The sequence below is a fragment of the Panicum virgatum genome, chromosome 5K (assembly GCF_016808335.1).
Source record: "Panicum virgatum strain AP13 chromosome 5K, P.virgatum_v5, whole genome shotgun sequence".
Classification (NCBI taxonomy): Eukaryota; Viridiplantae; Streptophyta; class Magnoliopsida; order Poales; family Poaceae; genus Panicum; species Panicum virgatum.
Window position 1 is genome coordinate 6,602,208 of NC_053140.1, and position 20,212 is coordinate 6,622,419.

General features: G+C 45.4%; 2 protein-coding genes across 2 annotated transcripts; both read left to right on the forward strand.

Moving 5' to 3' along the window:
* Nucleotides 1-9,441: 9,441 nt before the first annotated feature.
* Nucleotides 9,442-11,496, forward strand: LOC120709617. Its single transcript, XM_039995301.1, has 2 exons — nt 9,442-10,119; nt 11,314-11,496. The coding sequence occupies exons 1-2, from the start codon at nt 9,442-9,444 to the stop codon at nt 11,494-11,496; spliced, it is 861 nt and encodes a 286-aa protein (XP_039851235.1).
* Nucleotides 11,497-13,853: 2,357 nt separating this feature from the next.
* LOC120709618 lies at nt 13,854-14,879 on the forward strand. The gene is given in 4 exon segments (XM_039995302.1): nt 13,854-13,901; nt 13,903-14,364; nt 14,473-14,634; nt 14,739-14,879. Coding segments are annotated over 4 exon segments (813 nt in total).
* Nucleotides 14,880-20,212: the final 5,333 nt, after the last annotated feature.

Below are 20,212 nucleotides of genomic sequence, written 5' to 3' on the forward strand. Positions count from 1 at the left end.
GTTTAATTCCGTACCGGGAATTGAGGAGGATCTCAACCGACTTAAAAGGTGGACTTCTTGTACACCACTTGTGAAGCCGGTAAGAGGAGGACGGTGAACCACACGCGCGCGCGTGCTCGCTCGCCTCGCCGGGCCGGGCGTGGCCGTGGCCGTGGCCGTGGCCGTGGCCTCGGCCACGGCGCGGCGCGGTGCGGCGCGGTGGGATGTGATGGCTATTTTGCCGTTGATAGCAATTAATCGTGCAATTAAATCTGTAATTAATGGCCATAACCGCATCACCTAAATGACTCTGATGGTGTCCAGGTTCAATGAACCTGAGCACCTGAGTCACTATATAAGGAGTGTCATTCCCCTCATCCATCCTGCACCAGAGCACTGAGGCAACTCGGCTCCTCTCTTCTCCCTCTCCAGTTGCAACAACTGAGTTCCCCAACGCTAATTTCTGCGCGCACAGAATTAGCGTGAGCAGGCCTCCGAAACCTTGCTCGCCTTGAGATCCTGCACGGGATAGGCGGGCAATCAGGGTTTTGGGTAACGCTTTGGCGTGACTGCTCAAAAATACTAAGGCTTTGCCCGATTGTACGACTACTTCCTGGTGGACGAGCCGAACGACTACGTCGACTACATTCTGGTGGCCGAACGACTACGTCGACTACATCTTGGTGACCGTTCGTGGGACTGCACTGCGAACTTTTTCCTGCACCGATTTAGTTCGACTACTTCGACTGAGGCCAACCGAGTAGATGTCTACTCCAGTTGGTAACAGCGCAGCCAATGCCTCCGGCAACGGCCCCGCTTTAGGGTACTCCCTGAAACTTTGGTTATTTATATTGTTTATGCTTATATGTGTGATAAGTATAAACATATTCACATGTTTTATTTTACTCCTTAAAGTCATAGAAATATTGCTAGTTTATACATTTAATTTTGGAATTAAAATATATCGAAAATTGCCTAGATTTCTAACAATCCAAAAACCTGATTATGTTAATAGGCTTTCGGTATCTAGCTTTGCTGCATCAATCAAACCATCACCTTTTGATGGTTCAAATTACAAACGTTGGCAAGAGCGGCTTATACTGTGGTTAACACTATCGAGAGTGATCCATGTGAAAGAGGGTAAGCCTGAACAATTCTCTCCAGAGGAAGGGAGTGCGTTCGATGAGGCTGATATCCTCTTTCGAGGCTTGATCATTAGTGTTCTCGGTGATAACCTGGTGGATTCTTATATCCGGCTGCCAACTGGCAAAGCTTTGTGGGATGCTCTTGAGGCTCAATATGGAGTATCTGACGCCGGGAGTGAGTTGTATATCATGGAGCAGTTCCTTGAGTACAGGATGGTCGAAGACCGTTCTGTAGTGGAACAGGCTCATGAAATACATACTCTGGCAAAAGATCTCAAAAATTGCAGCAAAGAGTCCCCATGTGTGTTACCCAATAAGTTTGTGGCTGGAGGTATAATCTCTAAGCTGCCACCTTCTTGGAGGGACTTTGCTACTTCTCTAAAACATAAGAGACAGGAGTTCACAATAGATGGACTCATAGGGACTCTTGATGTTGAGGAGAAGGCGAGAGCAAAGGACATACGTGGGAAAGGAGTTGTTGGTGCTTCAAGTGCCAATCTTGTTCAGAAGAACAACTCCAACAAGAACAAGAAAAAACCACCGCAGAACCAACCAAAGACTAAGAAGACAACCACTTTTAAGAAGAAGAAGAAGACGGGAGCTTGCTATGTGTGCGCTAGTACGGATCACTTTGCTGCAAAGTGTCCGAACCGCAAAGGCAACAACTCCGCCAACATGGTTATTAGCAAGCCTGGAGGAACTTCGGGGTACGGTAATTTATTACCTACTGTTCTTTCAGTCTTTGGTTCACCCGAGTGGTGGGTTGATACTGGTGCTAATATTCATGTTTGTGCTGATGCTTCTTTGTTCTCTTCTTACCAGACCGGCGGGACTTCCTCCTTGCTGATGGGGAACGGATCACATGCGCGTGTTCTTGGTGTTGGTACGGTAAATCTGAAGTTTACTTCGGGGAAGACCGTGCAGCTGAAGAACGTGCAGCATGTCCCCACCATCAAGAAGAATTTAGTCAGCAGCTCTCTACTGTGTAGAGATGGTTTCAAATTAGTCTTTGAGTCCAATAAATGTATCTTGTCTAAGTTTGGTACTTTTGTTGGAAAAGGTTATGAAAGCGGAGGTTTGTTCCGTCTTTCTTTGTCAGATGTTTGTAATAAAATTGCATACAATGTTATTAACGTTGATGAAACAAATGTTTGGCATTCGAGGCTTTGTCACGTTAATTTTGGTTGTATGATGCGCTTAGCTAATTTGAGCTTAATTCCAAAGTTCACTTTTGTCAAAAATTCTAAGTGTCATGTATGTGTTGAATCAAAACAAACTCGTAAGCCTCATAAGATCGCGGAGGCAAGGAGCTTGGCACCCTTAGAATTAATTCATTCCGATTTTTGCGAAATGAATGGAGTCTTGACAAAAGGTGGTAAAAAATATTTCATGACTTTGATTGATGATAGTACTAGATTTTGTTACATCTATTTGTTGAAGTCAAAAGATGAAGCTTTACACTACTTTAAAATCTATAAAGCTGAAGTAGAAAACCAACTTGAGAGAAAGATCAAAAGAGTTAGGTCAGATCGTGGTGGCGAGTATTTCTCAAATTTATTTACTTTATTCTGCGAGGAACATGGTATTATTCATGAGAGGACGCCTCCCTATTCACCTCAGTCAAATGGGGTTGCCGAAAGAAAGAACCGCACTCTAACGGATTTGGTTAACGCCATGTTAGATACAGCGGGACTTTCCAAGGAATGGTGGGGTGAGGCTATATTGACTGCATGTCATGTCCTAAACCGTGTTCCTACAAAGAATAAAGAGATAACTCCTTTCGAGGAATGGGAGAAGAAAAGGCCAACACTGTCATACTTACGTACATGGGGTTGTTTGGCAAAAGTGAGTGTGCCAATAACCAAGAAACGTAAGCTTGGACCTAAAACTGTGGATTGTATCTTTCTAGGTTATGCTATTCACAGCGTTGGATATAGATTTTTAATAGTGAAATCTGGAGTACCTGACATGCATGTTGGTACTATAATGGAGTCCAGAGATGCTACATTTTTTGAAAACATTTTTCCCATGAGAGATGAAACAAGTTCATCTAGGCAAGAGTTCATCAAGGATGATGGCTCTGCTGAGCCGATAGAACACAATGAACATACACTTGTAGAAAATCCTGAGGAGGATAACAATGATGCTCCGAGAAAGAGCAAGAGACAAAGGACTGTAAAGTCTTTTGGTGATGATTTCATTGTATACCTCATAGATGATACACCCAGAACCATTGAAGAGGCATATTCATCTCCTGATGCTGACTATTGGAAGGAAGCAGTAAGGAGTGAGATTGATTCTATTATGTCTAATGGAACCTGGGAGGTCGTTGAACGTCCTTATGGATGTAAACCGGTTGGATGCAAGTGGGTGTTCAAGAAAAAGCTTAGGCCAGATGGTACTATTAAAAAGTACAAGGCTAGGCTTGTGGCCAAGGGTTATACACAAAAAGAAGGAGAAGATTTCTTTGACACTTATTCACCAGTTGCCCGATTGACCACAATTCGAGTGTTACTTTCCTTGGCAGCCTCTTATGGTCTTCTCGTTCATCAGATGGACGTTAAGACGGCTTTCCTCAATGGAGAGTTAGAAGAGGAGATCTATATGGATCAGCCGGATGGGTTTGTATCAAAGGGTCAAGAAGGAATGGTTTGTAAGTTGTTAAAATCTTTATATGGTCTCAAGCAAGCGCCTAAGCAGTGGCATGAAAAGTTTGATAGAACTTTGACCTCTGCCGGCTTTGTTGTGAACGAAGCTGAGAGATGTGTGTACTATCGCTATGGTGGGGCTGTAGGAGTGATTTTGTGCTTGTATGTGGATGACATACTGATCTTTGGCACTAGCCTTAATGTGATTAAGGAAGTCAAAGAGTTTTTATCTCAAAATTTTGAGATGAAGGATCTGGGAGAAGCTGATGTTATCCTTAATTTAAAACTGGTAAAAGAGATCAATGGTGGGGTGATTCTTACACAGTCTCACTATGTGGAGAAGGTGTTAAGTCGCTTTAGTTATAGTGACTATAAACCTGTCTCAACACCATATGATGCCAGTTTAATTCTTAGAAAGAACAAAAGGATAATGCGAGATCAGCTAAGATATTCTCAGATCATTGGTTCATTAATGTATTTAGCGAGCGCTACAAGACCTGATATCTCGTTTGCTGTAAGCAAACTGAGCCGGTTTGTTTCAAACCCGGGAGATGATCATTGGAAGGGTCTTGAAAGAGTAATGCGCTATCTGAAGGGGACAATGAACTATGGAATTCACTACACCGGGTACCCAAGGGTACTAGAAGGGTATAGTGATTCAAATTGGATTTCTGATGCTGATGAGATAAAGGCCACAAGTGGATATGTGTTTACACTTGGTGGTGGAGCTATTTTCTGGAAGTCTTGCAAGCAGACCATCTTAACGAGGTCAACTATGGAAGCAGAACTCACAGCATTAGATACCGCCACTGTTGAGGCTGAGTGGCTTCGTGAGCTCCTTATGGACTTGCCGATAGTTGAAAAACCGTTACCAGCAATCCTAATGAACTGTGACAATCAAACGGTAATTGTCAAGGTGAATAGTTCAAAGGATAACATGAAGTCATCTAGACATGTGAAAAGGCGGTTGAAATCTGTCAGAAAATTGAGAAACTCCGGAGTTATAGCCCTGGACTATGTTCAGACGGCTAAAAATCTGGCAGATCAGTTTACAAAGGGTCTTTCACGAAATGTGATAGACAATGCATCTATGGAATTGGGCTTGAGACCCACGTGAGTCATTCTATAGTGGAAACCTGTCCTATGTGATCGGAGATCCCGTGAATTATGATGGTGAAACAAACTAAAGTCTGACTGTGAGAAGAGAACCTTTGTGAAAAGGGCTCATTCCGTGTATAAGGTGCATTTCTCTTCTAATCTGTATGGCAGGTTGGTCTATACCTTAATGTGTGCCAGGTGGTTTCTTTTAAACAAATGAGTTGTTTTCTTGAAACAAAGATGTTGTCCTACAGAACATCTGAAAGGAACACACCTATATGAGTTTGACCACTGGTCATGGTCTATGAGAATTGGGTATTCTCTAGAAACTCATGAAGGGCCTGGAGTATGACTTATAAGCTCCAAACCGCGGGGATGCTTTTGCAGCCTAGTACCAGTGTAGGGCTCTGGTCAAACTTGTTTGCACAAAACTGGCAATTCAAGGCATAGTCCATTGCACAGTTGTGAATAAGTGTAGCCTTTGTCCTAGATGGAAGTTCAACTTAACAGTCTCTGTCGAATACTGGTATATCAATGAGAGAATGAGGGTATTTCTAGTGTGGCTTGAATTTCTTGGTGGGGATTGTTGGAGTAATGGGCTTGGCCCATTTATTCTAAAGCATTAAAAGAATTTAAAGCCCACCATTAATGCTAGGGAATCAATGTTTAATTCCGTACCGGGAATTGAGGAGGATCTCAACCGACTTAAAAGGTGGACTTCTTGTACACCACTTGTGAAGCCGGTAAGAGGAGGACGGTGAACCACACGCGCGCGCGCGCTCGCTCGCCTCGCCGGGCCGGGCCGGGCCGGGCCGGGCCGTGGCCGTGGCCGTGGCCGTGGCCGTGGCCGAGGCCGAGGCCGAGGCCGAGGCGAGGCGCGGCGCGGCGCGGCGCGGCGCGGCCGGCCGGACGGGCGGTGCGGCGCGGCGCGGCGCGGCGCGGCGCGGTGTGATGTGATGGCTATTTTGCCGTTGACAGCAATTAATCGTGCGATTAAACGTGCAATTAAATCTGTAATTAATGGCCATAACCGCATCACCTAAATGACTCTGATGGTGTCCAGGTTCAACGAACCTGAGCACCTGAGTCACTATATAAGGAGTGCCATTCCCCTCATCCATCCTGCACCAGAGCACTGAGGCAACTCGGCTCCTCTCTTCTCCCTCTCCAGTTGCAACAACTGAGTTCCCCAACGCTAATTTCTGCGCGCACAGAATTAGCGTGAGCAGACCTCCGAAACCTTGCTCGCCTTGAGATCCTGCACGGGATAGGCGGGCAATCAGGGTTTTGGGTAACGCTTTGGCGTGACTGCTCAAAAATACTTAGGCTTTGCCCGATTGTACGACTACTTCCTGGTAGACGAGCCGAACGACTACGTCGACTACATTCTGGTGGCCGAACGACTACGTCGACTACATCTTGGTGACCGTTCGTGGGACTGCACTGCGAACTTCTTCCTGCACCGATTTAGTTCGACTACTTCGACTGAGGCCAACCGAGTAGATGTCTACTCCAGTTGGTAACAGCGCAGCCAATGCCTCCGGCAACGGCCCCGCTTTAGGGTACTCCCTGAAACTTTGGTTATTTATATTATTTATGCTTATATGTGTGATAAGTATAAACATATTCACATGTTTTATTTTACTCCTTAAAATCATAGAAATATTGCTAGTTTATACATTTAATTTTGGAATTAAAATATACCGAAAATTGCCTAGATTTGTAACAGCCGGCACGGGGTTCGTGAAGGAGGTCGTGATGTACACGGTCATGGACAACCTCCAGGTCGCGCCCATGTCCACCATCTCCAGCATCGCCGCCCTCAACGCCCTGGGCATCACGGACATCAGCTCGCTCCAGGAAAAGTCTGTTCGAGTGGGGTACAACGAGGGACGTTCAATTTTTCTTTCGAAAAAAAAAAGATGTCAACTAATTCGCGTGCTAGATTTCAACTAGTTCCAGTGGGGTACATCATGTTGTGCAGGGATTGGAGATGCTGAGAGCGTCGCTGCAGTCCAAGACCGTGCTCACGGACATCTTCCTCGGGAAGAAGACACGGGAGGTTGCCGCCGCGCCTTTGGAGAAGAAGAACCTGGAGGTCGCTGCCGCCGCGCCTTTGGAGAAGAAGAACATGGAGGTCGCTGCCGCCGCGCCTTTGAAGAAGAAGAACGTCGCTGCCGCTGCGCCTTCGGAGAAGAAGAAACCGAAGGCTTCCCCGTCATCAAAGAATAAGAAGAAATCGGATGCGACCCCGTCGAAGAAGAAGAAAGGGAAGGCTTGAATCTCGATGGCCTGTGCATTCGATCCACTCCTGCTATCAGTGCGGCAGTAGTTGATGCAACGCAACTTGTTACTGTTGCCTGTGCTGGTCTATCCTAGATGGCCGTTGCTACTGTTCCCAGTGATGTGTGACATGAATTCCACCAGTTCTGTATTTTGCCATTAACGTCACGTTTCGCTCTGCGTCGTTGACGTTGAGTTCTCGCACTATCCATTTTTTTTAACAAGCAAAACCTGGTGGACGTAAAAACGATTTTCATTCCTACTGGGCACCAAATAATTACTGAATTGGAGACCACCCCTGTACCTCAAAAGCATGTAGAAAACAGGTTGTCATCTATAAGACCAGTCTCAACGGGAGTTTCATGGCATTAAATACCATCACTTTTACTGACATAGCAAGGAGAGAGAAGGATGGAGTTTAATGGGACCATGAAACACATCTGGCACGATTGCCTAGTTCTCAATCTAGGTAATAGTGTCCATAAAACTTCCACTGAGACTGGCCTAAAACCTATATAGGGTGTGTTTAGTTGGTGAAAAGTTTGAATTTTGGTATTGTAGCAAATTTCATTGTTACTTGACAAATGATGTCCAATCATGGACTAATTGGGCTTAAAAGATTCATCTCATGGTAATCAGTTAGACTGTGTAATCAGTTAGGCCAGTCTCAATGGGGGTTTCATGACATTAAATACCATCAATTTTGCCGAAATGTCAAGGAGAATAATGGAGTTTCATGGGATGTGAGGAAAGTTTCATCACCATGAAATTCATCTGGCACAGTTACCTAGTTCTCAGTCTAGGTATCTGTGTCCATGAAACTCCCACTGAGACTGGCCTTATATTTTTAACTGCATTTAATACTTCATGTATGTGTCAAAAAATTTTATGTGACGAGTACTGTAGGAAATTTTTTGGGAACTAAACAGGGCCATAGTTAGTTTCCACTAGAAATTTCTCTCAACATGCAAGTTGTCCACCTCAGCAATAATGCACTATCATATATAATTAAAACCCACTACACTAGTATTTTGCTATCCAGGTCAACATATCATGCAATCCACTAGCATTAATTAATAATAATTTATTCATTTATAAAATTATTAGAATATATATAATTATTTCATTCAGCCACGTTAACATGTGCGTCACTATTGGGATTCATAAAGATTTATTACTATTTCTTTGTTCTCCGAATCAGCCACATCATCTTCACTATTGTAACAATCCAATCAACTTCATGCACGTCTTATAAAATGTGTGTCTTATTTATTTATTTTTTCTCTGAGAATAACTTTAAAAAATATTATTTTTCTTCCAAGACATTTCTCATATGGCTTTCAACGTAATCTCTACAAATACACCATTTATACGAGCTTTTTTTATTAAAAAAATCTATCACTTTTTTGTTTTTTTAACATTCTCGATCTAAATGTTTATTTGTTTTACTACATGCTCTCCATAGCATTTTATTTGAAGAATTATTGTATTTTTTTATTATAGTTTATTAAAAATCTCTCTGAAATCTAGTAGCAACACACGGGGGATCGCCTAGTTTATGATAAGGATAAACCACATATTAGATTTGGCAGCATGTCCCCCTCCATGAAGAGTTCAGGTTGGCTATAGCAGAGAAATATTTTTTGGAAAAAAATTGTGGCCGTCGATTTGGGTTGCAGGTGAACGAGGAGAGGAGGAAAATGAAGAAGAGAAGATGCTGTGCTGATAGGGTAAGGGTATAACTGTCATTTCGAATGCTAGATTGATGAAAAAAATGATAGATTAGAAAGGTAGAAACATCGCGGATACGAGGGAATTATTTACAGTGTCAAAACTACAAAGCGAATTATTTCGTGTGTCAAGAGTGTAAATTTCTCCAAGTGCAAGGAGCGAGCGCTCCGTTCAAACTTACTCCAGCTCCAGACTCGAGTAGTTGGGAGATCGCGATCATAAAGTCTAGTGATGTTTCACCTGACCTGAACGCTTCGGGTGAAGGGGAAGTACATCGAGAGCAGTGCGCAAACCGATTCGACCTCCGGCCGGCCGGCCAGCTCCAGCTGCATTTCTGCATTGGGACTGGATGCCAAGCATCGGTTCTTGAGCGGCGTTGCACGCCTCCCCTCCTTTCCTGCATCGGGACTCCATGAAAATAAACGGTCTTGAATTCTTGATCGTTGAAAGTTCACTATATGAGGTCACCCCCCTCATGTATCAGCAGCACACTCCAATACTCCAGTAGTTCAAAAAACAAGAGACAGTAGTGACACCACCACTATCCACCAGTGGCCATGGCCCCAACCACCTCTGATGCTAGTGCTTCCCCGCTCACCATGAAGCTGCTGGTGGACACCAAGGTCGGCCGCGTGCTTTATGCGGAGGCAGGCAAGGACGTCGTCGACTTCCTCTTCTCCCTCCTCACCTTGCCCGTCGCCACGGTCGTCAAGATCCTGAGCCAGGACGCCATGGTCGGCTCCATCGGCAACCTCTACCGCAGCGTCGAGACGCTTGACGACACCTACGTCCGCTCCGGCGACGCCAGGGCCGCGCTGCTCGCGCCGGCCGGAGGTTACGATGGCGGCAAGCTGCTCCAGCTGCCAGAGGCAGTGGAGTCCTCTACTGAATTTTACCGGTGCTGCTACAACAACTATACCGAGTGCTGGACACACATGTCTAAGGTGAGCGGCACGCGTTGTAAGCATAGCAGCTGCAGCGGCAAGATGACCACGAAGATGATCGTCGTTGCCGTGGATTCGAGCCGTGCTTCTGGTGGAGAGGCAGCGGCGGCGGCAGCCCAGTCAGGTCATGCAGGCAAGGGGTTCGTGCAGGGCGTGGTGACGTACACGGTGATGGACGACCTGAAGGTGGCGCCCATGTCCACCATCTCCGGCATCACCCTGCTCAACACCTTCGGCGTCACCGACATCGGCACGCTCCAGGAGATGACCGTCCAGCTGGGCTACGACGAGGTAACAACACAGGTGCTCATCATTTGCTTCCGCCGTACTCGAAATTTTATGTGTTTGTGATTCGTGTGCGTGCAGAGCTTGAAGATTCTCAAGGCGTCGCTGCAGTCCAAGACGGTGCTCACGGACGTCTTCCTTGTGAAGAAGTAGTCGTACTCGTCGTCGAGGTCTTGAAGGAAGCTGCCGCCGTCGTGCCAGAGATCTGATCTTTGTGGTTTCCGTCTCGTCCCAGCGTCAGAGTCCTGTCGCTTGGTTTACTTTGCATTGCAAGTCCTTTTTGTGTTGCTCCAAATAATCGTGTTACTAGATGTCAAGTTTCGAAGGGCATGTACTCAGTTGGCAACGACTCAGATTGGAAACTGAAAAGATCTGCGCACTTCCAAATTAGCATTGTTTTGATGAGAGTCACGTTCGTGCACGGCAAACGTATCCCTGGACTCTCCATATATATTCAGTTGTTTTACCTGCTCGCGGAACAACCTGTGCCTCGCAACACATCAGCCGAGATCGATCTACCGAGAGACATGGGCAACGCCGCCGCCATGCCGGCGTTCGCTGCCGCGCCGTCGGCGGCGGCGACCCCGACCATCAAGCTGCTCATCGCCAAGGACGCCGGGGTCGTGGTCCTCGCCGAGGCGGGCAAGGACGTGGTCGACTTCCTCCTCGGCTTCCTCGCCATGCCGCTAGCCGCCGCCTGCAACCTGACCGTCGGCGCCAAGGACAAGGACAGCCCGCTCGGCGCGCTCGCCAACCTCCACGCCAGCGTGCAGTGGATGGACCCCGGGTACTTGCAGAGCCCGGAGACGCGGGACGCGCTGAAGCATCGTCGTCGCCGTGCCTGTCGCTCAAGGGGCTGGCACTCCCGCCTTTCGGCGTCGTCGGCGGCACCTGCGGCTGGCACTGTCAGGACTGCCTCGCCGCGCGGGCGCAGGAGAGCAAAGGGTTCGTGCGGGGCCTGGTGACGTACACCGTCACCGACGAGCTCGCCGTCGAGCCCATGACCCCATGTCCAACATCTCACCGTCAAGATTGGCTACCAAGAGGTAATCTTTGCATGCAGTTTGGCTAAACACTTTCCAAAAATTTGTCATCTAGTTCTCTGTTTTTTTAGAATACCGTGGAAATCGAACTTTAAATTTCTTGTAAAATTTCTACCTTGCAAGTAGAATCTAAACGCGTGCACGGATCCAATTGCAGGGTTTGGAGATTCTGAAGGCGTCGTTGAACAAGTCCAAGACTGTGCTGACTGACGTTTTCCTGACCAAGAAGAAGAAGGGGGCGCGAACATCCGGCGACAAGAACGCCGGTACTAGTCAACAGCAGCAAGAGAAGAGAGCGCGGACTGATCAAGCGGCGGGAAAAGGGTTGGCTATTGAATAAATATAGTTTACTTACGAGCTTAAGTCGGATGTGAACAGTTTGATTTAGATTGCTGATGGCCTGAAAAGAGTGATATTTTATCTATTTGACGATTGCTGATGGTTTGAAAGCAGTGATATGTTTATCATAGAATGGCAGGATTTAGCACCCCACCACATGGCACACATCACGTTTCTTAACTAATGAGAAAGTTCTTTAATGCCATTTAGGATGGCGCGCTGATGATCCTCTTCCCATTTCTTATTGTCTATTTCTCTTGGATTTTGAATCTTATTGTCTATTTCTCTAGGATTTTGATATTTCAGTATTAGTTGTTAGATGTTGAAATGGTTCATATGCGGTGTCCCAAGATTGTGGTGGCTTTAGAAGAATATTTTTTAGTATTTTTTTCAATTTTTTGCTTGGTTACTGGGTGGTTACAGAACATCATTGTGGATGACGATGTGTTTTATTTTTCATGTTGCAGTGGCAAATTATTATTGCAACATTCACCTATGAACCATGCAATATCAATATATGCAACATCAAGATTTCTGATGTTAGTGCGATATTCTTTTTCTCTTGTTGGATGGTAATGATATACTTTTGTTCGTGTTTTTTCATGTTGCGATCTATGTTTTGGCGTGTTGGTGGATGGTGATGAAATTTTCTGCTGTCGCATGCTGTGTTTCTAGATGTTGCAACAAATATATTTTTCTAAAAATATTGCATGCAACATAATACATATGTTGCGGTGGGAATTTTGAGGGAGTTACTGTCCGATGCTAGTGTTCAGATGTCGGATGTCACGACGCTAGCAAGTCCATTTATTTAATGATCATCGAGTGAAACTAATTTAGTGTTCCTATTTATGCATTTTTTTATAAACTTGATCAAAAATAAAAAAATATTTGTATAAAACTAATAATATTTATAGTGACTGGTTCATGGAGATGGCAACCAAGGATTGTAATCGTGATGTAAATTAATATGAAGCTCTCAAATTGCAAAAAAGAAAAAAATAGGGGCAGGCCCGGCCCTGTAGTGTTGACAGGTGGGGCAGTCGCCCTGGCCCCCCAAATTGTAGGGGCCCCATCATGTATACGTTGTGTATATACAAAACTACTAAGATCTAAGTGCTAAACTGTGATATGATGTTAGCTTGTTACAAAATAAATGACCACTATCGATTTAGCTCAAACTGTGATATTCAGTTACAAATCAGCCCATCGACAACTTTGGGCCTTGAGGATGGGTGAGGCCATCCATATTTCAAGCGTACAGGCCTGCTGGCGTATCATCGAAGCTACCGAAAAATCGGTACTGCGCGCCTGTGTACCTCCTCATCGGATAGGAAGCATCGATCTCAAACTAATTAGTGCTCGATTCGTCGTTAGTAGGATTTTCATTTGTTCTAAGAGAAAGGGAATAGGGATGCAAGTTCTTGTAAATGTTAGTTGTGCTCTAATTTTGATGTAATGATATAACATTGTTTTCACTGTATGGTTTTTTTAATATCAAGGTTTTTAATCACCGGCTATAAGGTGTTTAACGGTAGGGCTGCCGTTATGGCGTTTAGCGGGCTATAGCCGTCATTTAATGGGCTATAGTCAACTTTAGTATGCTTTAAATGCTATCGCGGCTGCCCTTCTTAGGAGTTATAGGTGTCTATAAAGGTAGTTATAGCCGACTATTTAACACTTTATTTTATATACATCGAAATTAACTTTTGCAACTTATCTAGTTGGATACCTATATCAATTAGGGGCCTTCGATTTTGGCTTTGCCCCGGGCCCCAAAAAACACAGGGCCGGCCCTGAATAGGGGTGTCAATAGGTGAGGTGACCTTTAGGGGTACCTCCAAACCTCTTTAATTAAAAATTTTGTACTACTTCTCCAAAAATAATATTTTATTTTAAAAAACTAGTACAATATTTTGAACTGAGGGCTGGAGGTGCCCCTAAGGGTCAGCCATTGGCACCCCTAAAAAAATCAACTGCCAATAAAAGCATGCTATATCACTAGGAAAAAAAAACATGATTCCATCGAGAAGCCGCAACGTCAGCATGTATATACATTGCGCACGGGTACGGTGAAGGGAAAACACATGATTTTTTCTCAAGAAATGCCATGTCTTACAAATGGGAAAACCGTGAGTATCCAAAAATTTCCGTTTCGATTCGGAAAAAAAAATCCGTTTCAATTTGATCACGACGACGAGTGCGGCACTGCAATGCAACACGGTGACCAAGTAGGACACGAACACGAACACTCTGGCGGCTCCTACGCCGACTCGCCGCCTCCAACAACCGACCGTCTCCCATCTATAATACCAGCCGATCTCCGAGGGAAGGGCGTACCCCGTAGCACGTCTCAACATGAGCGACGCCGCCGCCACGCCGTCGTCCGGGACCTCCACCATGAAGCTAGCTGCTCGTCGACAGAGCGTCCCAGCGCGTCCTCTTCGCGGAGGCCGGCAAGGACGTCGTCGACTTCATCTTCGGCCTCCTCGCCATGACGCTCGGCGCCGCCGCGAGCCTGCTCCGCGCCGAGGGCGCCGGCGCCGGCGCCGCCACGCTCGGCAGCGTCGCGAACGTCTACGCCAGCGTGGAGAAGATGGACGCCGCGTACCTGCAGGGCCCCGAGGCCCGGGACGCGCTGCTCGTCAACGACAGCTTGCCGTCGGGCCCCTCCACCCGGCTCCTCCCCACCACCAGCAGCGCCGCCGCCGCCGCCGCATCTACTAGCACCACCGAGGCCCCGACCTACTGCAGCATGTGCCCGCCGCCCGGGATGCACATGCCAGCTCCTCTTGCCGGCCAAACCTACCTGCCGTACCAGTACCAGAACCCGTATTACGCTCCCACGCCGGCGCCGGCGCCGGCTCCGGCTCCCGAGAGCGGCGTCGCCCTGCTGCCGCCGCCCGACGCCGGCCTCGCCCTGCTGCCGCCGTCGCTGTACCGGTGCCACGCGTGCCACGCGCTGGGGTCGCCCCAGGGGAGCAGGGGGTTCGTGCAGGGCGTGGCAAGCTACACCGTCATGGACGACCTCACCGTCGCGCCCGCGTCCACCGCGTCCACCCTGGCGCTGCTCCGCCGGCTCGGCGTCAAGGACCTCGACGCGGTCGAGGAGAGGACGGTCACCGTCGGCCGCAAAGAGGTGACGCTCTTGGTGCACGCTAGCTTAATGTTATCAATTACCGATTCATTAATCACATGTACGCATGCCTGGTAATTAAACTCGTTTGCACGGCGTTTTTGCAGTGCTTGGAGATCCTCAAGGTGTCGCTGCAGTCCAAGACCGTCCTGACTGATGTCTTCCTGGCAAAGACGACGAACAAGAGGGCGCGCACTGCCGGCGACGAGAACGACGACGACGCAGCTGGCATCTCTAATTCTGAGTAGGATCTCCTAGTCGTAGAGGCAGATTGGAGATAAATAGACAGTGTGGATTCGTCTGAAGCTATTAGTCTCCAGTAGTTCGTTTTAGCCATGTTTGGCCTCCTTGTTTGATCATCTCAAGCTATTTTTATTAGCTGATTAAAAATTAACTCCTGAATTCAATCATGCATAAAATCGGTAGAAAACAATTCAAACAGGCACACAGAAAATTCAAGCATCGTCGCCATCTCCGTCTCTTGCACGTTGCAGACCCTGCGACCAGATCGAAGTAGCACGCTGTTAAGCCCAAATCGAGTCTTATTATTTTCAAATCTGATTGAACGGGCACATTAATGCAACGGCACAAGATCCGTATATGAATATTTGAAAATAGTCGGTGTTTTCAAAGTAATAATGAAACGTTTTGAATTTTAAACTTTTTTCCGGACAAGTTTGTCTATATATATTGTTTAATTACATTCCATATTCTCTCTTGGATCAAGATCTGAAAAAAGAATCGGTCCACATAACTTATATTTAACAGACCACAGATTTTATCTCAACTTTGGATACACTAGAATTTGAAATTATGTGTACACTGGAGTAGCTGAAAATTAAATAAAGAAACAAGACAAAGAAAAAAGCGATGAAATCAGAAATCATGGCCTCATGGGCCGATGGGCAAACTTTTCTATTGGTGGGCTTTCAGGCCTGGCGGCGTCAAGGACCTCGACGCGCTCGAGAAGAGAACCGTCGTCAGCATCGGCTCATACTCTCATTGATCCGTGATTGATTTCTTTACTAAATACTAATCGACGTCCTGTTGTTGTTTCTTTCAGAAAAAACTTTTCGCAGGCTCTTCGGATTCTCAATGCGTGTTTGCGCTCCAAGGCCCGTGCTGATAGACGCGTTTCTGCCCATGAGGAAGCGAGGCCTAGTAGTCGTCAGGCAGTCATGACAAATGTTACATGACGCAGTGCAGAATTATAGAGTACGTTTGGAAAAGCTTATTTCACTTCAATTTCACCTATTTTGCGTCGAGACAAACAACCCTTTAATATAGGTGCTACTACCGTGGCACATCAGCACATGCTACTAGTACAAGCTAAGCAGCACTAAGCTCTTGGTGAATCACCATCCAAACAATGGACGGTCAGCAAAAGACGGTCACACACTACTAGTAGCCTAGAATGCATCTAATGCATGCTCATACACTTGTGCACATTCCCAAGACCCAATAACGAGTGTGAGACTGGCTCAAATTCGAGCGTCGGTGCCATCCCACCTCGGAGGAAAACATCCGTGAAGACGGTGCTCGACTGCAGCGATGCCCTAAGAATCTCCAAACCCTGCGGAAAACAACGACCAAAGTTCTTAATCTACGTGTGTGTTTTTGACTTTTGTATTGTATGGGCAGCAGAACCATCAAATTAGCAAACTATCTTCTCACGAGCGTTTTACCGAACACCTTATATGCATCAAAGCAACAAGTACCTAAGCATCAAACCATACATACAACAAACTGAGCAATGGTCAAATCACAAGAGCGAGAAATCACAACAGCTAATACATGCCTTTCATGGTTAGTCTCCAAAGAACCAACTACTAGTACTTCAATATGAGGTAAGATGATAACTGATCAGCACGCATGATAAGGCGACCTCCAACGGTCCCCTGTAAATGGCCCTCCCTCCAACGGCTCCCCCATAGCTCCCTCTATATATGGGGGGAGTTGGAACTCTCCCCACATATAGAGTGAGTTCCAACTCCCCTTATATTTTAATCACACCATTTCGTCGCGATATTAATCTCGTTTGAGCCCCGTAACATGATAATAATACGTATTATGGCAGTACAAATACTGTATGATTTTTTTAAATTCAAAAACGATAAAAAAATAGTTAGTTAATGAGTGATAGTATATAGGGGGAATAGACATGGGGGAATGGTTGGATAGAAGGTGTTATAGAGAGAGGAATCTTTTGGAGGGAGGTAGTAAAATATAGTAAATAGTACGTTTGGGGGGAGTTGAATTGGGGGAATGGTTGGAGATAACCTAAGAGACATCCGGAGTTGATTGCAGAGTATCAGAAACAGCCACATCTCAGGCCGTGTTTGGTTCCATAAATCAAAATTCCACAAGTCGTTGGCTCGGTCGCCGGCTCGCCGCAGCAACTCAACAAGCTTGTGTTGTCCATTCTTTTGTTCTTGAGAGTTCGAAGCCCGCTTGTTCGACTGCACTACTGCTGCTACTCCATGCAGCGAGCAAACTCAGGTCACGAACAGACGCGGTTACTCCATGTGTGACCCGTTGACTGCTCACTCTACTCTTCCCGTCGAGGAGGAAGTAACCACCCGCATATACATATATATATATATATATATATATACAACAAGCTTTTTTTCCCAAGGACCCGCTCACTCTACCTCTACCCCTTTTTACTATATATATATATATATATATATATGGGAGAGGCCAAGCTTTGATCGCTTGGACGTGGGTGTGCAGTGCCCCGCGGCCAGCTTGCGTAGGGAGAGCAAGAGAAGAGATTGTGCAAACAGTGCTTGTAGTCAGGCGAAGCTTGGATGGCAAGGGAGCACTGTGCCCAGTAGATGGGATGCTGCTGTGACTGTGACTGTGACTGTGTGTGAGCCGTGAGCGGAAGGAAGCTGCGCGTTTGCACCTGTTGTTTGTACAATTGTACGTACTCCGGCCTGCACATCTGTGGTGCCAATGCCCAATGGTGCCGCTCGGCTCCGGCAGCAGGCTGCAGTGATGTCATGATTGGGTCTGCAACTGCTGCAAGCACTCGAAGAGGATGCTTCTGCCTTCGCGGAATGTTGGCGAAAAGTCACTATATCACGTTTCGTTTTTACTTGACAAATAATATTTAATTATAAATTAATTAGATTTAAAAAATTCATCTCGTGCTAATCAGTTAGACTATGTAATTAATTATTTTTTTCAATAAAATTTAATTTTTTATGTATGTGTCCAAATATTTGATGTAACGGGTACCGTAGGAAAAATTTTAAGAACTAAACGGGGCCACCTACTACACTGTAGGACTTGGCGCGGGGACCAAATCGACGTCGTTGATCGTCATCCGCGCGCGACGCCGCTCCAGCTCACCTCCGTCCTGCTTTCCCGTTGGTTGTCGATCGCCGTGAGGGCGTCGTGAAGGATTGACGGGTGTGTTCTTGGCCGATGCCGATGTCGTTGCGTTGGGGTCTGGGGACAATTTTGGGCAATCTACATCTTGTGATTGCATGAGCAGAAAAGAGGAAGCAGCAACGACTAGCCGGTTTGATCTGCGGCTGAATGTTCGAGGACGACGAGGAACTTGAATGTTCAGTACAGGAGCAGCGCGCGAATTGATCCTGCCACACGGTGATCCCGAAGAAAGTTGCACCTGCACGGGCCGGCGCACTCGCGAGTCGCGGGCTTGACTTATCACGCCACGCGTTTACCGCGTTGACCGGTGGCGGTGGGATTTACTTTACATACAAGGTCTTGTCTAGTCGATCTGTATTTTTATAGGGTAAATTTGCCGCTGGATACACTCTTCGGGTGTGTTTAGTTGGTGAAAAAAATTGGATTTTAGTACGTTAACACATTTCGTTGTTACTTGACAAATAATGTCTAATTATGAACTAATTAGGTTTAAAAGATTCATCTCGTAATATTAAGTTGGACTGCGTAATTAGTTATTTTTTCAACTCCATTTAATACTCTATGCATGTGTCAAAAGATTCGATGTGATAAATACTGTAGAAAATTTTCTGAGAACTAAACAGGGCCTTCATGTTTGTACATTGACTGCCTTCCATTTTTTTAATATAATATAATCAGTAGGGGGCAACCCCTCCTGTTTCATCAAAAAAAAATGAGCGAGTGTCCTGTCTTCATACGTGTTCTGCTAGCTGAAGGTGTGATCAAACACACGACTAGCGCTCCTCCCTAATACTGCAGCAGTATCCTATGCTATGACTGATGCAGTTCCTAAGGGTGCCTCTTCCTGCAGGGTAGCTTATCCTTAGATCGCAAATTCATAATGATTAGATGTTATTTTTTCTCTTGGAATGCAGCTGTTCGCTCTCGCTATCACCCGTCATCTTCTTGTCATCTTCTAGTGAAACTTTTTCCCCTCTCTTAATGAACATGTGCTTAGGCATGATCGCTAAAAGAATTCTAACACGTTCTGATTATCAACTCTTCTTCTACAAAAACTATATTTTCTATAAATTTAATCAAAGTTAGATCAATGCCTTTGCAGAAATGATATTATTTTTCATAATGTTAAAAAGCAAATGGGTTTGCAGATTCTTTGCAGAAAATGATATTATTTTTTATAATGTTAAAAAAGCAAATGGGTTTGCATATCCTTTTCAGGGCCACACACTTGATAAGGACGTGGGTGATATTTCACAAGGAGGAGGATCGAGACACCATCTCAGCATCATGTCAGGTCTTGGAATCAACCGCTATGGAGATCTTCACGAGGCATGGGTGGCAGTTTAGAAATAGACTTTGCTTTTAAAACTGTCTCTCTTTCTCATTTGGGGCCTTGTTTAGATGAATAAAGTTTTGGGTGTAAAGCACTATAGCACTTTCGTTTATATTTGATAATTATTATCCCGCCATGGGTTAACTAAGCTCAAAAGATTCGTCTCGCAAATTATAGTTAAATTGTGTAATTAGTTATTTTGTTTAACTACATTTAATACTTCATGCATGCGTAGAAAAATTTGGTGTGACAGGAAATCTTGTAAAGTTTTGGAATTTTGATGGCAACTAAACAGGGCCTGGATGTGGTGGTGTTTACTTTGTAATAAGAGCTGGATATAACTTGCGATACAGAGGTCGGGACATGACTATTCCATTATCTATAAAAAGATCAATACAACTTCGAACAAATCTAAAGTGGTGTCATCCTCCACGAGACCATCCATGAACTTCATACCAAGAAAAGAAACAGGGTCATTTTCAAAATTGATTTTGAGAAGGCCTACGATAAAGTAAAGTGGTCATTTCTCCAACAAACTCTACGCATGAAAGGATTTTCTTCAAAATGGTGTAGATGGATTGAAGAAATGGTTACGGGAGGAAGCATAGGGATTAAAGTCAACGATGATATTAGTCCTTACTGTGACACCTCAGGTGTCTATCATCATAGAACATAGGATAATGTGTGAGTTGTGTGTTTACCTTTGTTTGTTAGTCAAAAATTTACAGTGCAAATTAGGGGTATATTCATAATTATACAAAATTACTAGCCCCCTTTTTGCAAAAAAAGTTTTAACTTAGGGAGTAATTTCAAAATTTTGAAGGGTTTTCTTGAAAAATGCAAGTAATC

What these genes read in the sequence shown, in the direction of transcription:
- LOC120709617 (XM_039995301.1), top strand. Translation starts at nt 9,442, where the DNA reads ATGGCCCCAACCACCTCTGATGCTAGTGCTTCCCCGCTCACCATGAAG. An exon ending in TCCAGCTGGGCTACGACGAG is followed by an intron (nt 10,120 to 11,313) that starts GTAACAACACAG and finishes ATCCAATTGCAG; the next exon opens with GGTTTGGAGATTCTGAAGGC.